The sequence below is a fragment of the Aulonocara stuartgranti genome (assembly GCF_965226115.1).
Source record: "Aulonocara stuartgranti genome assembly, chromosome: 15".
NCBI lineage: Eukaryota > Metazoa > Chordata > Actinopteri > Cichliformes > Cichlidae > Aulonocara > Aulonocara stuartgranti.
This window is the reverse complement of record NC_138951.1, coordinates 8691367-8713350: the sequence shown is the minus strand read 5'-3', so window position 1 is coordinate 8713350 and position 21984 is coordinate 8691367. Positions and strand designations below refer to the sequence as shown.

General features: G+C 41.3%; 1 protein-coding gene across 2 annotated transcripts in view; it reads left to right on the top strand.

The window, feature by feature from the left end:
- LOC309688753 (scavenger receptor cysteine-rich type 1 protein M160-like) overlaps positions 1-21057 on the top strand; it is a 53041-nt gene extending 31984 nt beyond the window's left edge. Inside the window, exons 16-24 of one of the 2 annotated variants that reach the window (XM_082504695.1) lie at positions 192-491; positions 1707-2012; positions 3350-3664; positions 5935-6249; positions 6587-6886; positions 7789-8094; positions 16944-17258; positions 19976-20284; positions 20385-21057. In XM_082504695.1, coding sequence (XP_082360821.1) covers positions 192-491; positions 1707-2012; positions 3350-3664; positions 5935-6249; positions 6587-6886; positions 7789-8094; positions 16944-17258; positions 19976-20284; positions 20385-20392 — 2474 coding nt within the window. In that variant the 3' untranslated portion in view covers positions 20393-21057. Of the gene's footprint in view, positions 1-191; positions 492-1706; positions 2013-3349; positions 3665-5934; positions 6250-6586; positions 6887-7788; positions 8095-16943; positions 17259-19975 lie in introns of both variants that reach the window. The other variant, XM_082504694.1, reaches the window with a different exon arrangement.
- Positions 21058-21984: the final 927 nt, after the last annotated feature.

Here is a 21984-nt window from a genome sequence, read left to right as displayed (position 1 = left end):
CCCATGTTTTAACAAAGAGGGCGTGATTGCAGATGCCGTGCAGGCGCATCCGCACGGCACCGCAGTCCACGGCCCACCACAATTTATATCACAGTTATTTCCATGACATCAGTGAGAATATTGTATGGATTTCAATTAATGCAATTTTCAGGCACCAACTAATTGCTGATTTTGTGCTCTTTGCTTTGTAGCTACCATTCGACTCATCAATGGGACTGACATGTGCTCAGGAAGGGTGGAGGTCCACTATGGTGAACACTGGTCACCAGCATTTAATATTAACTGGGGAATGAATGAAGCTACAGTGGTGTGCAGAGAGATAAATTGCGGAGATCCTGTCAAGATTTCAAGGTCATTTGGTCAAATTGAAGATTTGAGAGGACATGAGATCCACTGTAATGGTAGAGAGAGCTCTGTCACACAGTGTACATTTAGGAACTATACCAGATCTATCACCGATGGTATTGAAGAGGCCTCTGTGGTATGCTCAGGTAAGACTTGATGTTATATTTCAAAAAGAAAATGAATCCATGAAGTTCTTTATCAAACAGATCAAGTATGATTTTTTCCAATTAAAGTGTTGATGCAAACCATCAAATCAATATTTTTGTAGTCTAAACACGTGTTAATCAGGTACAACCCGAGTTATAAATTATGTCACTATCTTCACATATGTGTGCTATAGCAGTGCATATACAGAGAGAAGACCAATAGGATTAGGCCAGCCAAAGCACACACAGACTATTCACAAACACACAAAAGAATTGGACCATATAAGATATAAGATGCTGTGCTTCAGTGCTGCACATGTTTCAGTCAGCTAGCTGGCCGCTACGATTTAGCATGAAGCTGCATCTTTGAACCTTTGTTTTTATATTGTTTTCCTCTATTCTTCACCCTTCCTTTACACAATTTTGCTATTCAATTGCTCTAAATTATTATTACACATAATAATAATGGATTGGATTTATATAGCGCTTTTCAAGGCACCCAAAGCGCTTTACAATGCCACTATTCATTCACTCTCGCATTCACACACTGGTGGAGGCAAGCTACGGTTGTAGCCACAGCTGCCCTGGGGAAGACTGACAGAAGCGAGGCTGCCATATCGCGCCATCGGCCCCTCTGGCCAACACCAGTAGGTAAAGTGTCTTGCCCAAGGACACAACGACAAGGACAGAGAATCGGGAATTGAACCGGCGACCTTCCGGTTACAAATACACTTCCCAACCCCCTGAACCACGGTCGCTCACGGGGTCAAAGTAATTCCTTTACTCATTGAGGTCAACTTGACCTTTTTGATACCTTTAAATGGACAGTCTACTTCTAGGTAGAACAAATGCAATATGGCAAATTATTTTATGCCTAACAAGTGATTTCACCATTACCAGCATTTAGCAAACACAATGTGAGACAACAGATGAATATTAACCACTTACAATGGTAAATGCTATTGATCTGATGATGCACTGATCACCCAGTGAGGGTAATATAGCCAAGGGTCAGCAACATTGAAACTATGAAAAGAGCAATTTCTGAGTCATTTTTGATGCTGTAAAACATATTCCATCTGTATGATGCAGAAATCATAGCTGATTAAGTCTAAAATGGTCTGTTGGTGATATGATTCATTTGTATTTTTTCTTTGCATTTTTCTTTGTATTTATAGATTTATGTTAGATTTATATAACAACTCTGCTTTCCAGGTAATGTGAGATTAGCCGGTGGATCCACTCGTTGTGATGGAAGAGTAGAGTATTTCAATAAAGGCCAGTGGGGGACTGTGTGTGCTGAATCCTGGGACATCAATGATGCAGCAGTGGTGTGCAGACAGTTGGACTGTGGGAGGCCCCATAAGCTTCTTCAGTTTGGCCCTGGTACAGGACAGACCTGGACAGATCAAATTGAATGCAATGGAAAAGAGTCTACATTGAATCAGTGTCAACAAAGACCATATCCATATCGAGACAGGACTTGCAACAACACTGTAGTGGCTGGTGTTTTCTGCACAGGTAAGAAAAACATACAAACCCAGTTCCAAAAACAAAACGTTTGGATCTTTTTTAAAATGTAAGTAAAGAATAAATGCAAAGATTTCCAAATCCATATTTGATTCACAATAGAACATCAAAAAGAATTTAACATCATCAGTGAAATTCTTTTTGGAAAACAAGCTGTGTCCTGTGAAGTAAAGAGGTGAGGGACCACACTGCTTATCAGTCTTTAGTTCAAGCAACAGCATCAGTATGAGGGTGCATTAATGCCCATGAAACTGCCAGCTTGAAAATCTGGCAAAACACCAAAAATGCTGAAATCCAGATACAAGTTTGAGAGAAACAGATGCTTCCAGCAAGATGACATCTGTTTCCATGTATATTTCAGTGAGACAGTGCTAAACACCATACTACAGCTAATGTAGTATGCTATTCTTTTGCACATAAGCTTCATTGCTTCCTTCTTCTTCATTCCTTCATTTCTCTCCCAGAAGTCCAGCAACTGGTCTTCCTAGTTTGCAAATGTTTACAGACCGTTCATAGAAGACATGGCCTTGTTCCAACTTGCTCTAGAGTTGTAGTCAAATTTAAAATACACTTGGAATTTCTTAAAATGAGAACTGGTTGCAGGGGTCATTTTGAGCCCCTCCAGCATCAGCAGTAATAATGGTAAATAAATAGTCTTTTCAGTTCAGCTTTCTGTTGCTGAGATCAGCCAGAAACCCAGCCAGTTCTCCACACATTTGGGCACACACTCCCCTGCTCTGTACTATCCTGCTGTACCCTGGCTCTGCATCCCACAGGTGATATGTGGCTACAGGACCCTATATATTTATTTGTCAATCACATCTAGCTAGCTCTGTCTTAATTTTGAGCAGCTTTCATGACAAAAAGTGTGTAAACAATCGTGTTGTTAGACAAACCAGGTGCAGCAGTTGTGATTTTACATTAATTTCTATGTGGTCAAAGTGACATCCTCAGCGGTTCCAGGTACTATTAGTACTTTTATTTGACATACTCCAATTCTATACTAATAATAATGTTTAGATTACAATTTGTGATGTTAAAATTGTGCATTTTCTCAGGCTGAATATTTGATATTTTCAAGATTGTATTGTGAATAAAATATGAATTAATCACTGAATTCTGTTTTTACATAAATTTTTAAAAAAATTTTATATGAAAAATGCCAAAGAGTAATATTGGCAGCTTAAATGTTCTTTATCATTTAAAAAAAAAGTTTAATATTGTCTTCTGAGTTTAACCGGTGTACAATATACCTAAATACATCACAGTTGTTTGTTGGTCATTCTTCCATACCTGTGGCTACATATTTAGTTTATTTGCCTTCACAGAAAGCTTGGCGGTGCGCTTGGTTAACAGTACTGATGAGTGCTCTGGAAGAGTGGAGGTTCGTCATGATGACCAGTGGCACACAGTGTGTGACACGGACTGGACTCTAAGTAAAGCTGGAGTAGTGTGTGAGTCGCTGCAGTGTGGACGTGCCGTGAAAGCTCATGGTGGTGCTGTTTTTGGCCGTGGCAGTGGGTCAGTGGTGGAGGCTAGCAATTCATGTTTCGGCAATGTGACATCTCTTCAGCAATGCTCAGTCGAAGGTTTTACAAGAGCAACCTGCGGGCATGAATATGATGCTGGTGTTCTCTGTGCAGGTAAATCCTTATTATTATGTTCAAAATTCAAACATAATTTTTTACGAGATCACAAACAGTATAAATTATTGCTGTGATGTGATGTCACCAACTGTGGTGGTGGTGGGAGGGTAACTGGTAAACTACACGCTTATTGGTTAATAATTACAAGTTGTTAGCCACTGATCATACTTTGAAACAGATAATGACTGAGATTTATGCACTTAATTTTTTTTCTCTTTTTTCCCAAGGGGTCACCAGAGCAGATGAATCTGTATTTTTGATTTGGTACTGACTTCAAAACAGATACTCTTTCACATTTAACCCTGCCATTTAATCTGTCTTCAAACAGGCACTGGGATTACACTCACTTTCTCTCATTTTCATGGTTTCTGTTTTTTTCCCTAGTTTGGTTTTTTTTTTATGGGTTTATTATTTGGTGGGTTTCTTTCTACATTTTTAGCCTTTTGTGTCTATTAGTATTTTCAAGTGCGTCCTAGTTTAGTTATTCATATTTGTAGTTCTTAGTTCCTTGTCTAATTTTTTAGACATTTCCCTGTATGTAGTCTGTCTCTTCTCCATTTGTTTCCCTTTTTGTCTGTGTGTCTAGTCTGTCTCTCTCTATTCTGTACTTCCCGTCTTATTTTGTAGTCCCTCATCATGTGTGCTGTTTTCTGTCACTCTTTGTGTCCCCTTCCCCCTGTGTCAATTCCCTTGTCTACGATTGTGGTCGACTGAACATATGCATTTATGTTTTTTATTTTGGAATAGGCAGAACTTGCTCTCTTCCTCGCTGACTCTACATCTGTCGTTATGTCACACATTGACTCACTATTTCTTGCACCAAAACACACACACAATGCACAATGGGCTTTGAGGTAGCAGCCAAGAAAGATATAGTTTGTGTCTGTGAGCACCCATGTGTACACCTGTGTGCACATCTGTGTGCGTGAGTGTGCATGTATTCAAAATGTTTCTCCATTTAACGATCTGCTAGATGGTGTGGGGAGCCATATCCCCGTCCCAGAACAAGAAGCAGGCATGGAGGAGATCCAGGCCCCAAATATCTAGAGGCCCCCCACAGTCCAAGAGCCCAGGGAGGACCATCGGAGGGGCAACTGCCCCACCCTCCTGGAAAGAACTGAGGAAAGCCCCAGATGTTGGGTCACCCAGCAGTCCTGGTGCGGAATCCACGGGGGGCTGCAGTGATGTGTCCACGGGCTCCGCCGGCAGGCAGCCGCACAAGAATGAACCGAGCCCTGGGCCCACGGAACGAGCCCCCCCCCCACCCCTGCCGAAGGGGCCCAACTGAGCCACAAGCGGCAGGCCCTGCCAAGCAGCCACCAGGAATGAGCCGGTACATACCTGAGCGCCCAGCCCTGGACACCGAGAACCTGCCTGAAACGCACCAACATCTGAGGGCATCAGCCACCGACAGGGAGCGTTGTGGGGGTGATAGGTCCCCACACCTGGGGGGGCCTGAGATATGTCCAGAGAGGTGGAGTCTAAGACCTGACATATAGACACAGACAAACAGGCACACACAGACACAAACATGCATTCCCACCCTCATGCACACATATACAAATAATTGGCACTCGCCCAATGTGGTGTAACGTTTGACCCATTATGCATACACTGGACACGACTGTGATGACAGCAATACTTTTATTTACAACTGTGGTTTTTGCTTTTCACTGGGACACAGACACTCCCTCTCTCTACTGTCAGGTCCGCTCTCCTCCTCCTCCGACTGTCACTGTGAACATATAAAGAGTCACAACCACATTCATATCCCAGCACACCTGTTCACCCCGCCCCTGCGCCACCCCAGGATCTCACTGCGTCACCCCTCCTCTGCAGCCGGCCAGAGACCACACCCACGCCACAGTGGAGACAAACAGAAATGGACACTGTACACACACACTCACACTCCCCAAGCATACTCTATCTATGTTTTTCCTCAGTTAAATCAACAGTAAATGGACCTGAGCTTTAGCACCAAAATTTCCTGGTTACATTTGGTGTAAGACTGTGTTTTGGGTTAAAATACACCTGTTGCTGAAGTTAACCACATTTTAAAGTTTCTTGGACATACGAACTGTCCAGTATGAGCTATTGCCTGAAAAGGGGGACAGCCATTAACCTCTTTTGGTTGCATTTCAGATAATGATGGACACTCATCAGCATACAGCATGTTGAAGATATCCTTAAAAATCTGATAATACTGGATTTAAAAAAGAGTAAGAGATTGAAATATTCATTGCTAATACTTTAACGTGTGCCCTCAGGTAAACCACCAATAAGGCTTGTGAACGGCATTGACCGATGCTCTGGCCGAGTGGAGATTCTGCATGACGGCCGGTGGGGAACAGTGTGTGATGATGGCTGGGACTTCAGAGAGGCTGAGGTGGTGTGCAGAGCCATGGACTGTGGAACACCTCAGAGAGCAAAATCTAAGGCCTTCTTTGGTGAAGGCCAAGGAGTAATCTGGTATTCTTCTGTCAACTGTTTGGGTAATGAGACGTCCCTTGGGCACTGCAGGTATCGCCCCTCTGAAAGATTTTCGTGCAGCCACCGTGAAGATGCAGGAGTGATTTGTTCAGGTAAAAACTATTTTGTCATTAAATATTGTGTCTTTTTTTAATCTTTAGATATGACTTCCAGAGGTTGTTGTTTAAAGCCATCTTTATTATATGTGGCTGCAGCTCTCGGCTTCAACCACACTTACACCAACTTACAACACTGATTCCCCATGTTTTAACACAGAGGGCGTGATTGCAGATGACGTGCAGGCGCATCCGCACGGCACCGCAGTCCACGGCCCACCACAATTTATATCACAGTTATTTCCATGACATCAGTGAGAATATTGTATGGATTTCAATTAATGCAATTTTCAGGCACCAACTAATTGCTGATTTTGTCCTCTTTGCTTTGTAGCTACCATTCGACTCATCAATGGGACTGACATGTGCTCAGGAAGGGTGGAGGTCCACTACGGTGAACACTGGTCACCAGCATTTAATATTAACTGGGAAATGAATGAAGCCACAGTGGTGTGCAGAGAGATAAATTGTGGAGATCCTGTCAAGATTTCAAGGTCATTTGGTCAAGGTGAAGATCTGAGAGGACATGAGATCCACTGTAATGGTAGAGAGAGCTCTGTCACACAGTGCACATTTAGGAACTATACCAGATCTATCACCGAAGGTATTGAAGAGGCCTCTGTGGTATGCTCAGGTAAGACTTGATGTTATATTTCAAAAAGAAAATGAATCCATGAAGTTCTTTATCAAACAGATCAAGTATGATTTTTTCCATTTAAAATGTTGATGTAAACCATCAGATCAATATTTTTGTAGTCTAAACACGTGTTAATCAGGTACAACCCGAGTTATAAATTATGTCACTATCTTCACATATGTGTGCTATAGCAGTGCATATACAGAGAGAAGACCAATAGGATTAGGCCAGTCAAAGCACACACAAACTATTCACAAACACACAAAAGAATTGGACCATATAAGATGCTGTAAATAGGCTGTGCTTCAGTGCTGCACATGTTTCAGTCAGCTAGCTGGCCACTACGATTTAGCATGAAGCTGCATCTTTGAACCTTTGTTTTTATATTGTTTTCCTCTCTTCGTCACCGTTCCTTTACACAATTTTGCTATTGAATTGCTCTAAATTATTATTACACATAATTAATCCCTTTACTCATTGAGGTCAACTTTTTGATACCTTTAAATGGACAGTCTACTTCTAGGTAGAACAAATGCAATATGGCAAATTATTTTATGCCTAACAAGTGATTTCACCATTACCAGCATTTAGCAAACACAATGTGAGACAACAGATGAATATTAACCACTTACAATGGTAAATGCTATTGATCTGATGATGCACTGATCACCCAGTGAGGGTAATATAGCCAAGGGTCAGCAACATTCAAACTATGAAAAGAGCAATTTCTGAGTCATTTTTGATGCTGTAAAACATATTCCATCTGTATGATGCAGAAATCATAGCTGATTAAGTCTAAAATGGTCTGTTGGTGTTATGATTCATTTGTATTTTTTCTTTGCATTTTTCTTTGTATTTATAGATTTATGTTAGATTTATATAACAACTCTGCTTTCCAGGTAATGTGAGATTAGCCGGTGGATCCACTCGTTGTGATGGAAGAGTAGAGTATTTCAATAAAGGCCAGTGGGGGACTGTGTGTGCTGAATTCTGGGACATCAATGATGCAGCAGTGGTGTGCAGACAGTTGGACTGTGGGAGGCCCCATAAGCTTCTTCAGCTTGGCCCTGGTACAGGACAGACCTGGACAAATCAAATTGAATGCAATGGAAAAGAGTCTACATTGAATCAGTGTCAACAAAGGCCATATCCATATCGAGACAGGACTTGCAACAACACTGTAGTGGCTGGTGTTTTCTGCACAGGTAAGAAAAACATACAAACCCAGTTCCAAAAACAAAACGTTTGGATCTCTTTTTTTTTTTTTAAATGTAAGTAAAGAATAAATGCAAAGATTTCCAAATCCATATTTGATTCACAATAGAACATCAAAAAGAATTTAACATCATCAAAAAGTGAAATTCTTTTTGGAAAACAAGCTGTGTCCTGTGAAGTAAAGAGGTGAGGGACCACACTGCTTATCAGTGTTTAGTTCAAGCAACAGCATCAGTATGAGGGTGCATTAATGCCCATGAAACTGCCAGCTTGAAAATCTGGCAAAACACCAAAAATGCTGAAATCCAGATACAAGTTTGAGAGAAACAGATGCTTCCAGCAAGATGACATCTGTTTCCATGTATATTTCAGTGAGACAGTGCTAAACACCATACTACAGCTAATGTAGTATGCTATTCTTTTGCACATAAGCTTCATTGCTTCCTTCTTCTTCGTTCCTTCATTTCTCTCCCAGAAGGCCAGCAACTGGTCTTCCTAGTTTGCAAATGTTTACAGACCGTTCATAGAAGACATGGCCTTGTTCCAACTTGCTCTAGAGTTGTAGTCAAATTTAAAATACACTTGGAATTTCTTAAAATGAGAACTGGTTGCAGGAGTCATTTTGAGCCCCTCCAGCATCAGCAGTAATAATGGTAAATAAATAGTCTTTTCAGTTCAGCTTTCTGTTGCTGAGATCAGCCAGAAACCCAGCCAGTTCTCCACACATTTGGGCACACACTCCCCTGCTCTGTACTATCCTGCTGTACCCTGGCTCTGCATCCCACAGGTGATATGTGGCTACAGGACCCTATATATTTATTTGTCAATCACATCTAGCTAGCTCTGTCTTAATTTAGCTCTCACGACAAAAAGTGTATAAACAATCGTGTTTTTAGACAAACCAGTTGCGCAGCAGTTGTGATTTTACATTAATATCTATATTGTAAAAGTGACATCCTCAGCAGTTCCAGGTACTATTAGTATTTTTATTTGATGCACTCCAGTTCCGTAGTCAAAGGAGCTTGCAAAGAAAGGCGTCTGGACTTCTTTAAGTTGCTTGAAGACGTTTCACTTCTCATCCGAGAAGCTTCTTCAGTTCTAAGGTCAAATGGTGGAGAGTCCCAGATATAAACCTAGTGGGAGTAACCCCCCACAGAGGGACAAAAGGGACCCCCTGATGATCCTCTAATCGCCTGAGCCAAGGTATGAAACTGGGTGTGGGTCCCAATCAGCCAGAGTTTCGGGTGAGTTCATTGTGAAGCCTGGCCCCACCTTATCATGCGAATTCCTGAGATCAGATGGCCCAGGATGTGAGTGGGCGTTAAGGCGTCTTGGAAGGGATCTCAAAACTGGATTATAGAAGGCAGAGAGTTGGTGTCGTAAACCACCGCCTCTGTTCAAAGATGGTCGCTCACAGTGGACATAGATGGCTTCTTTCACTCCTCTTTCAAACCATCGCCTTACATATCACCGCCTTTATCCAGGGGATGCCATACCCTGCATCTATGGACTTCCTAAAATCCACAAGGAAGCTGTCCCACTCAGACCCATAGTCAGTAGCATAAACTCAGCCACTTATAACATTGCTAAACACCTTGCTACCATCCTTGCTCCTCTTGTGGGGAACACCCCACACCACATCAAGAACTCCACCGACTTCACCGACAAGGTCCAGAAACTTACCCTGGATCCAGATGAAACCATGGTGTCCTTTGATGTAATCAAATCAAATCAAATCAAATCACTTTTATTGTCACATCACATGTGCAGGTACATTGGTACTAGAGATGGCACGATACCACTTTTTTATGTCCGATACCGATACCGATATCATAAATTTGGATATCTGCCGATACCGATATGAATCCGATATAGTGTTTTTTAATCAACAAAACTGTTTTTTAAATATCTTGCTGCATTTTGTATAAGTTCATACTCAAGTTTAAAACAACAACTACACTAAAGCTATTATGTTATACCTGTATGCAAAAAAAATATTTCATAGTTCAGCAATACTGATCAATCTAATAAACTTAAACCTACACCATCCTCCCTATTCTGGTATTTTAAAGAGTACTTAGCATAAATATTAAGCAACCTAACTAATAGGGTTCCAACTCCCAGCAACAACAAAAATAAATAAATAAAAAATAGGGAACCACCCCTCACGCTCCACCTCATGATGCTTAATCGACGTAATCAACCTTAATTTGATGCAGTGTGAAAAAAAATGCACAGAAATCAATTATTTTTCAAGAAATATTAAATAGATTCAACATCTTTCTTCAACAAAATTGCAGACTGCACAGATGGTACCTTCCCAAAGGAAAAAGTACTATAGCTTACTAGGGTATATTAGACTTAACAGTTACTATATACAATAATTGACTTCTATACATTTTACATCAGATTAAAACTTTGGGTGTAAGATTCAGATAAATATTAAATAATTAAAAGCTCGACATTTTAAATGAGAATAAGAAAGAAAAGTATGTCTTTGTGCCCCCTTTTCCCTGTTAATGCCCTATCGGCCCCCCTGGCTAAACTTTGCTAGATCCGCCCCTGCACAGTTACCAGCCGTCAGCTACGTAGAAAAAGATCCTGGTGTAGAAAGTAATAATAAATAAATTCTAACAACAGCTGATCAAGCTTAAACGTGCTGCTGTTGTTCAGCCGCTGGTTTCCTCTGTCTGGTGCAAAGTGGGCCAAAAGCAAACAAGAGACACGGACTCGCGACAGAAAAGCCGATCAGCTGATCATTAAGCAGTTTCATGATTGAAGTAGCAGCCGGAGAGCGAGAGGCAGTCGCTCGTTAAGCTTGACGCAGGAATGCTTTACAGACATTCAGAGATGGACTTACACACTTGCTTTACTTCTCTCGGGGATAACTTTGTCGGAGATGAAATGCCGGGTTGCTAGCGAAGCTCCACATGCTATCCAGACCACCGACAGGTCCCGCATGCCACAGCCGCTCTATCACGTGATGCATACTGCTCCGACGTGCTAACGTTCTGAGGTGAGTTACAGCGTGTTGCAAGTTTTGTGAGGTGCTTTCGTGATATTTAATGGATCGGATTACATTTTTTTTTTTCTCCGATATCCGATCCAGTAATTTAGGTCAGTATCGGACCGATACCGATACGTAATATCGGATCGGTCCATCTCTAATTGGTACAGCACATGTGAGTGAAATTCTTGTGTGCGAGCTTCACAAGCAACAGAGTTGTGCAAAATACAATAATGTAAACAAGCAAAATACAAGAATGGCTACATCTGAAACTAATAAATAAATGTACAATATATAATAGTATATGCATTTCTGGATGTGTATACTAAATATTTTTCTACGTGTGTGTGTGTGTGTGTGTGTGTGTGTACACACATATTTTACAAATTAAATAGAGTAAACAATAAATAAAATATATAAAAATATACAGAGTTGAGACATGTGCAAAACAGTGGCATTACTGTACAGTATGGAGTGCATAATGTTAAAGTTCCAGTAGTGGAGGTGAGGTGTCTATGACGTGTTCAGCAGTCTGATGGCCTGGTGGAAGAAGCTGTCTCTCAGTCTGCTGGTATGGGACCGGATGCTGCAGAACCTCCTTCCTTCCGTACTACTCGCTGGAGAGCTTTGCAGTTGTAGGCGGTGCTGTTGCCATACCAGGTGGTGATGCATCCAGTGAGGATGCTCTCAATGGCACAGTGATAGAAGGTCCTGAGGATGCGGGGCTCATGCCGAATCTTTTCAGTCTCCTGAGAAAGAAGAGGTGCTGCTGCGCCTTCTTCACTGTTTTGTTTGTGTGTACTGACCACGTAAGATCCTCAGCCAGATGTACACCAAGGAACCGGAAGCTGCTCACTCTCTCCACAGCAGCGCCGTTGATGGTGATGGGGGTGTGTACTTCTCTGCACCTCCGGAAGTCCACTATCAACTCCTTTGTCTTTGCGACGTTGAGGGTGAGATGGTTGTCTTGACACCAGTGGGTCAGGGCGCTGACCTCCTCCCTGTAAGCCGTCTCATCACCATTGGTGATAAGACCCACCACTGTAGTGTCGTCCGCAAACTTCACAATGATGTTGGAGCTGTTAGTGGCTGTGCAGTCGTAGGTGTAGAGTGAGTATAGGAGAGGGCTCAGTACACACCCCTGTGGAGCACCAGTGTTCAGTGTGATGGGGGATGAGGTGATGCTGCCCAGTCTGACCACTTGGCGTCTGTCAGACAGGAAGCTAAGGATCCAGCTGCAGAGGGAGCTGCTCAGTTCTAGATCCTGCAGTTTCCTGTCCAGCTTCGAGGGAACGATGGTATTGAATGCTGAGCTATAATCTACAAACAGCATTCTCACATACGTGTCACATGTAGTCTCTCTCTTCACTTGCATACCCACCACGGAGGCCGTGGAGACTGTCAGAAAACGACTACAAGAAGACAGCTCCTTGGAGGACAGGACCAACTTCACACCCGATCAGATTTGCACACTGTTAGACCTCTGCCTCACCACTACATATTTCAAATACAACGAAGGCTTTTACAGACAAAAACATGGCTGTGCCATGGGCTCCCCCGTGTCACCTATTGTAGCCAACCTTTACATGGAGGGAGTGGAAAGGAAGGCCCTTGGCTCTTTCAAAGGAAGAGTACCCAGCCACTGGTACAGATATGTGGACGACACCTGGGTCAAAATCAAAACACAAGAAGTGGAATCCTTCACTGCGCACATTAACGCTGTGGATAAAAACATCAAGTTCACCAGGGAAGACACAAAGGGCAACTGTTTGCCTTTCCTGGACTGCGCTGTGCACATTGAAGAGAACGGCAAACTCAACATCGAAGTTTACCGGAAGCCCACACACACCGACCAGTACCTCCTCTTTGACTCCCATCACCCTTTGGAACACAAACTTGGAGTAATTAGGACCCTACACCATCGGGCAGAACATGTTCCCTCTAAGCCTGAAGGAAAAAAGAAGGAACACACACATGTAAAGGAAGCACTCAAAACGTGCGGCTATCCTAAATGGGCGTTCTTAAAGTCAGCAAAGAGGCACAGAAAAGAAGACCAGACACCAGCGAGGGAGGATAAGAAGGACAGACGCAACAACATTGTCATCCCCTATGTAGCCGGTGTATCAGAAAAACTCAGGAGAGTTTTCTCCAAGCATGACATCCCGGTGCATTTCAGACCCAGCAACACGCTCAGACAAAAACTGGTTCACCCGAAAGACAAAACGCCAAAACACAGACTTAACAATGTGGTGTATGCTGTACAGTGCAGCGAGGAATGCTCAGACCTCTACATTGGAGAGACCAAACAGCCACTTCACAAGCGCATGGCACAACATAGAAGAGCCACCTCCACAGGACAAGACTCAGCAGTCCATCTGCATCTTAAGGATAAAGGACACTCTTTCGAGGATGCCAATGTTCACATTTTGGACAGAGAGGACAGATGGTTTGAAAGAGGAGTGAAAGAAGCCATCTATGTCCACTGTGAGCGACCATCTTTGAACAGAGGCGGTGGTTTACGACACCAACTGTCTGCCATCTATAATCCAGTTTTGAGATCCCTTCCAAGACGCCTTAACACCCACTCACATCCTGGGCCATCTGACCTCAGGAATTCGCATGATAAGGTGGGGCCAGGTTTCACAATGAACACACCCGAAACTCTGGCTGATTGGGACCCACACCCAGTTTCACACCTTGGCTCAGGCGATTAGAGGATCATCAGGGGGTCCTCTTGTCCCTCTGTGGGGGGTTACTCCCACTAGGTTTATATCTGGGACTCTCCACCATTTGACCTTAGAACTGAAGAAGCTTCTCGGATGAGAAGTGAAACGTCTTCAAGCAACTTAAAGAAGTTCAGACGCTTTTCTTTGCAAGCTCCTTTGACTACGATGACCTGGATGACTGAGAACCTTCACAGACACTCCAGTTCCGTATTAATAATAATGATTAGAAATTACAAGTTGTGATGTTAAAATTGTACATTTTCTCAGGTTGAACATTTGATATGTTCAAGATTGTATTGTGAATAAAATATGAATTAATCAATGAATTCTGTTTTTGTGTGTAATTAATCAAATTCTGTTTTTTTTTTCTTAACTGGATTCTGATTTTACAAAAATGTTTTACTGAATTTTTACATAAAATGCCAAAAAACAATGTTAAACAAATGTTCTTATTAATTTAAAAAAAAATATTGTATCTGAATTCAAATAGTGTATAATATACCTAAATACTAGAGATGGCACAATACCACTTTTTTATGTCCAATACCGATATCATAAATTTGGATATCTGCCGATACCGATATGAATCCGATATAGTGTTTTTTAATCAACAAAACTGTTTTTTTAATATCTTGCTGCATTTTGTATAAGTTCATACTCAAGTTTAAAACAACAACTACACTAAAGCTATTCTGTTATACCTGTATGCAAAAAAAAGATTTCATAGTTCAGCAATACTAATCAATCTAATAAACTTAAACCTACACCATCCTCCCTATTCTGGTATTTTAAAGAGTACTTAGCGTAAATATTAAGCAACCTAACTAATAGGGTTCCAACTCCCAGCAACAACAAAAATAAATAAATAAAAAATAGGGAACCACCCCTCACGCTCCACCTCATGATGCTTAATCGACGTAATCAACCTTAATTTGATGCAGTGTGAAAAAAAATGCACAGAAATCAATTATTTTTCAAGAAATATTAAATAGATTCAGCATCTTTCTTCAACAAAATTGCAGACTGCACAGATGGTACCTTCCCAAAGGAAAAAGTACTATAACTTACTAGGGTATATATATTAGACTTAAAAGTCACTATATACAGTAATTGACTTCTATTCATTTTAGATCAAATTAAAACTTTGGGTGTCAGATAATTATTTATTAAAAGCTCGACATTTTAAATGAGAATAAGAAAGAAAAGTATGTCTTTGTGCCCCCCCTTTTCCCTGTTAATGCCCTATCGGCCCCCCTGGCTAAACTTTGCTAGATCCGCCCCTGCACAGTTACCAGCGTCAGCTACGTAGAAAAAGATCCTGGTGTAGAAAGTAATATTAAATACATTCTAGCAACAGCTGATCAAGCTTAAACGTGCTGCTGTTGTTCAGCCGCTGGTTTCCTCTTTCTGGTGCAAAGTGGGCCAAAAACAAACAAGAGAGACGGACTTGCGACAGAAAAGCCGATCAGCTGATCATTAAGCAGTTTCATGATTGAAGTAGCAGCAAGAAGAGGCAGTCGCTTGTTAAGCTTAGCAGGAATGCTTTACAAACATTCAGAGATGGACTTACACACTTGCTTTACTTCTCTCGGGGATAACTTTGTCGGAGATGAAATGCCGGGTTGTTAGCGAAGCTCCAAATGCTATCCAGACCACCGACAGGTCCCGCATGCCAGAGCCGCTAGTGATGTGCGGATCGATCCTGAAATATCGATTCCTCCGATACCAGTCATTTATGTTCTAGAATCGATTCTCACATTAAAATATCGATATTTTTAGTAATTTAGGGTTAATTTGTAGTTTATCATTAACAGCAACACAGTGGAAAGAAACTATAACATTCGGATTGTCTACATTCAAAGGAACTACTTCCTCTTCTGCCTTTCATAGTCATGTGCGAAATACGGCTGTATAAAGTTTAATTTAATTTAATCTAATCTAATAACTTTAATCTCAGCCAAACCGATTTACTCACGAACAAACAAAACACTGAAAAAGCCAAACAATAACATTTTTAAGTTATCAAAGTGACTTATATATCATGTTTAACCCGAGTAGTGAAAGCCCGCGGGGGTTTGAAGACGATGTGTCGATCGGCTCAGATATTTGAAGTTTACACAGCTACATTCTCACCTGAAAACATGTTAAAAGTTTGGGTTTTTTTGCGACCCACAAAGAGAAATAAGAGTAATATTAAAACTAAGTCGCTGCCGCCATTGTTGGAAACTAGAATTGGCTCGGCCGCGCTATGAATTCTGCAATATGGTTTTTCAATTTTGTTGTCCAGGTGGAAAATTGGGAGAATGGTGGCTCCGGGATTCTCCCGGAAAAATCGGGAGGGTTGGCATGTATGGTTGTGGCAACATCACTAACCTTGTCAAACACCTCAGAGTAAATCATATCACAGAATATGAGGCACGTATGTTGAGACGAACTGAAGAGGAGGAGAGGGACAGGTGCTACTAGGGCGAGACACACTCTCTCACAGAGTCCTTTAGTGCTGCAGGCAGGCAAGGTATTCAAATAATAATAATAATAATAATGGATTGGATTTATATAGCGCTTTTCAAGGCACCCAAAGCGCTTTACAATACCACTATTCATTCACTGTCACATTCATACACTAGCGCACAACTTCAGTTTTTTTTATTTCTATGTGATGAACTCTGCATTATTAAGTGATAAGAACAAGTAATCTGATGTCCTGTAATCATTATGACGCTATAATTTGAGATACAATAAATAAAATATGTTTTTTTGTATAAAGTATCGGTATCGGATCAGTATCGTCGATACCACCCTGAAAAGTACTTGGTATCGGATCGGAAAGGAAATCAGTGGTATCGCACATCACTAAGAGCCGCTCTATCACGTGATGCATACTGCTCCGACGTGCTAACGTTCTGAGGCGAGTTACGGCGTGTTGCAAGTTTTGTGAGGTGCTTTCGTGATATTTAATGGATCGGATTACATTTTTTATTTTTCTCCGATATCCGATACGCAATATCAGATCGGTCCATCTCTACTAAATACATCACAGTTCTTGTATTTATGTTGTATTCTTCCATATCCTGTGGTTGCATGTGCTCTTTATTTGCCTTCACAGGAAGCTTGACTGTCCGGTTGGTTAACGGTACTCATAAGTGCTCTGGAAGAGTGGAAGTTCGTCATGATTCCCAGTGGCACACAGTGTGTGACACGGACTGGACTCTAAGTAAAGCTGGAGTGGTGTGCGAGACTCTGGAGTGTGGACGTTCCATGAATGCTCCTGGTGCTGCTTTTTACGGCCCAGGCAGTGGACCAGTGGTGGAGGCTAGCTCTTCATGCTTTGAGACTGTGACTTCTATTCAGCAATGCTCGGGCAAAGGTTTTACAAGAGCAACCTGCGGGCATGAACATGATGCTGGTGTTTTCTGTGCAGGTAAAGACTTTTATTATTATATGTTAAAAATTCTGGCACATTTTTTCTTAAGGTCATAGACATTATGAATGATGAGGGTAACCCTAACTTTCATCAACCGCTGCCCTGATGTTCTGTTATGGAGCTTTGAGATAAGTGTTTTCACCATCACCGTCTTGGTTCTTTGATACCCCCAGCGCTGGGTTACACTAACTTGTGACCTTGTTTTGCTGAGTTTGTTATGCGTACCACTCGCAAACTGGGAATATTTCACCTGTAAGGCAAATGTTTTTACCAGTATACCTGAATGACTGATACCATGAATTCAGAATGAAAGTTTTCATAGGCATCAAGTTAGAACTCATTTTCCCTCAAACTTTGGTAGGATAGGAGGCATTTTGCAAACCACAGATGTCACTTTCTGGTGGCTGTTAAAAAGCATGTAGGTTCATTTTTAAGAACCTGAAACTAATTTGATGTTTTGTTTTAACGTATGAGACAATACACAATATAGAGGAAATTCATCAGTATTTGATTCCACAAAAACTGAGGCATGAAAAATTGTGATTTCATTTGCACAATGCAAATAAATGCTTAGTTTGTTATTTTTTGAAAATACAATGTTTTTTACATTATCCTGAACAGATAAAAAAAAAGTCTACAGCACTTTCATGCTTGTAAGTTAAGGAAGTAGGTAAAACCAAGAGCTGCTTGGTATAATTTGTTATAAATTGGTATATGTAAGCTGTAGAGGTGCTTACAGGTATGTTTTGTAAAAGCCAGGGTTGGCATTTCTTCCTTCACAGCTACCCTAATGTAGTTCATTATTTTATTATCTTACATACTATATACCTGAGTAGTATACACATTTAATGTTTCATTTTAAATAAAAGTGACTAAATGCTATATAATATCCAAGTAATATTACACGTAAGTAATTGTTATTCGTTGAAAATCGAAAGAGTCTGTTAGCTGCATCTAAGCTATATGATCTACATATTAATGTGAAAATATTGTACAATATATTGTGCGCACATGTACAGCACAGATGTCTTTTGAGAACTACAGTGGGGCAAAAAAGTATTTAGTCAGCCACCGATTGTGCAAGTTCCCCCACCTAAAATGATGACAGAGGTCAGTAATTTGCACCAGAGGTACACTTCAACTGTGAGAGACAGAATGTGAAAAAAAAATCCATGAATCCACATGGTAGGATTTGTAAAGAATTTATTCGTAAATCAGGGTGGAAAATAAGTATTTGGTCAATAACAAAAATACAACTCAATACTTTTTAACATAACCTTTGTTGGCAGTAACAGAGGTCAAACGTTTACTATAGGTCTTTACCAGGTTTGCACACACAGTAGCTGGTATTTTGGCCCATTCCTCCATGCAGATCTTCTCGAGAGCAGTGATGTTTTGGGGCTGTCGCCGAGCAACACGGACTTTCAACTCCCGCCACAGATTTTCTATGGGGTTGAGGTCTGGAGACTGGCTAGGCCACTCCAGGACTTTCAAATGCTTCTTACGGAGCCACTCCTTTGTTGCCCGGGTGGTGTGTTTTGGATCATTGTCATGTTGGAAGACCCAGCCTCGTTTCATCTTCAAAGTTCTCACTGATGGAAGGAGGTTTTGGCTCAAAATCTCACGATACATGGCCCCATTCATTCTGTCCTTAACACGGATCAGTCGTCCTGTCCCCTTGGCAGAAAAACAGCCCCATAGCATGATGTTTCCACCCCCATGCTTCACAGTAGGTATGGTGTTCTTGGGATGCAACTCAGTATTCTTCTTCCTCCAAACACGACGAGTTGAGTTTATACCAAAAAGTTCTACTTTGGTTTCATCTGACCACATGACATTCTCCCAATCCTCTGCTGTATCATCCATGTGCTCTCTGGCAAACTTCAGACGGGCCTGGACATGCACTGGCTTCAGCAGCGGAACACGTCTGGCACTGCGGGATTTGATTCCCTGCCGTTGTAGTGTGTTACTGATGGTGACCTTTGTTACTTTGGTCCCAGCTCTCTGCAGGTCATTCACCAGGTCCCCCCGTGTGGTTCTGGGATCTTTGCTCACCGTTCTCATGATCATTTTGACCCCACGGGATGAGATCTTGCGTGGAGCCCCAGATCGAGGGAGATTATCAGTGGTCTTGTATGTCTTCCATTTTCTGATGATTGCTCCCACAGTTGATTTTTTCACACCAAGCTGCTTGCCTATTGTAGATTCACTCTTCCCAGTCTGGTGCAGGTCTACAATACTTTTCCTGGTGTCCTTCGAAAGCTCTTTGGTCTTGGCCATGGCGGAGTTTGGAGTCTGACTGTTTGAGGCTGTGGACAGGTGTCTTTTATACAGATGATGAGTTCAAACAGGTGCCATTCATACAGGTAACGAGTGGGGGACAGAAAAGCTTCTTACAGAAGACGTTACAGGTCTGTGAGAGCCAGAGATTTTCCTTGTTTGAGGTGACCAAATACTTATTTTCCACCCTAATTTACGAATAAATTCTTTACAAATCCTACCATGTGAATTCATGGATTTCTTTTTCACATTCTGTCTCTCACAGTTGAAGTGTACCTCTGGTGCAAATTACTGACCTCTGTCATCATTTTAAGTGGGGGAACTTGCACAATCGGTGGCTGACTAAATACTTTTTTGCCCCACTGTACATGTAGATGTTTGTTTTAAAGATGTCCCTTTGAATTTGTATTCACTCTTTCTGCTCTGTTATGCAGAACAAGTCCGGTTGGTGGGTGGCTCAGGTGAATGCTCCGGCAGAGTGGAGGTCTTCTATAAAGGACAGTGGGGAACTGTGTGTGATGACTTTTGGGAAATGAGAGATGCTGATGTGGTATGCAGACAGCTTGGATGCGGTCATGCCATTTCAGCACCTGAAAGTGCTCATTTTGGTAGAGGCACTGGCCCTATATGGCTGGATAACGTAGCATGCTCAGGCCAAGAGTCTGCACTTTCACACTGTTCACATCCTGGTTTTGGACAAAATAACTGTGGGCATGGTGAAGATGCCAGTGTTATCTGCTTAGGTAAGAGGCATAGCTCATTTTGAACTGACAAATTAGCTCACTGCTTGCCATTTGGTTAATACATAACAAACATTTAATTTCTGTTTCTGTTGCTCTACAGAAGCCTGAAATCACAATGAACCCTGCTCCAGAGGTAAACTGGAGTGACGGAAATGAAATGATCTACATTATAATAAGAGAACACATGTGTTTGATATTTCTCCCATAAATTCTCAGATCACAAATCTTCATCTTCCCTAAAGTAGATATTAGGTCATACTGCTGTGAATATCAAAAGAAAATGGAAATGGAAATCCTCATGGAAATGCTTCTGACTTATATTGACTTTAAGTCGATATAAGTACTATAAGTACTATATACTATATTGACTATAGATCAGTAACTTTGTGCTTTGTTTGCTCAGTTTTGTATAATTGTTGATAAATTTAACTATTTCTGATATACATACCATGATAAACAACTTTTTTGCCTTACTGGAAAGGCCCAGCATCTCCCTGGTGTCACCTAGTACAATGGTGATCTAAAGTTGACACAATATCAGTCACTTGAGGCAGCACCTTCACTTGCCTCTGTTCATTTCATACCTGTGAGTTCTGTACAATAGAATATGACACCAAGGAGAGCAGATCTCTCTCTACAGTGTTAGCATCTCCAAAAAGTCCTTCTGTTCTTTTTCAGTTAGGACCCTCTATATCGCTGCAATATAAGCCATTTATTATAGACCTTAGGGTGACTTTTGTGATCTGGCATTATAAAAATAAAATGTAATTGAATTACATATGGTTGTCCTTCCTGATTTTCTTGCTGATGATCAGCCAACAAAATAGAACAGCATATTAAGGGGGATGCTTTCTCGAAAACAAAGAAAACCAGTCATCCAGTATCAGAATATTCATTGTACTGTGTCCCTGTCCCTGAATCTCTGAGGGAGAGCCCAGCCATCCTTTGGAGGAAGCTCATTTCTGCTGCTTGCATGTAATTTCAAATGTTGCATTAGAAATTACCTGACAGTTAAAAAAGAACAAAACAAACATTGCTTCCTTTATGGTCACTCCTGTTCTGTAATGCTTATCAAATGTTATATGGTACCAAGGCCACAACTTAGGCACACGTGCACTTCTTCCGGACCGGCCCACTAACCAAGAGTAACGAACCTGTATTGAAGAGGAAAGAAGTAGAAAGTACAGATATTAATTTAAAAATGTAGAGAGTAAAAGTAGAAAGTTGTCAGAATAATAACTACTCATGTAAAGTACAGATATCTGTAAATTCCACTTTAGTTCAGTGATGAAGTGCAACCATATCACGGTTAGCCAGCAGTGTGCCCTATAGGTCAGGTCTGGGTGACCATATTTCAGTAATAGCTGCTACAATCATGGGGTTCAGAAATATGCTTCTGTGGGGAGAACTGAAGCCAGGTTTAGAACAATATATCTTTTAACTGACATTTCAAGTAACACGGTGTGATACCAAAGCTAACAGCAGCGAATAGATACATAGTTTTTATCGTAGATAACTCTACAACCTTATTCCAAGATGGATTAAAGTTTACTCAATTGAAAAGAGTAGAGGAGAAAAATCTATTTTTCCATTTTTTAATGGAATGAAAGTGTGTTCCTATTTGTTTTAGAATCATAAAATCAGTGATTGTCCATTTGAAGCTGATGCTCAGGTGTCTCAACCCCCCACCCAAAAAACCC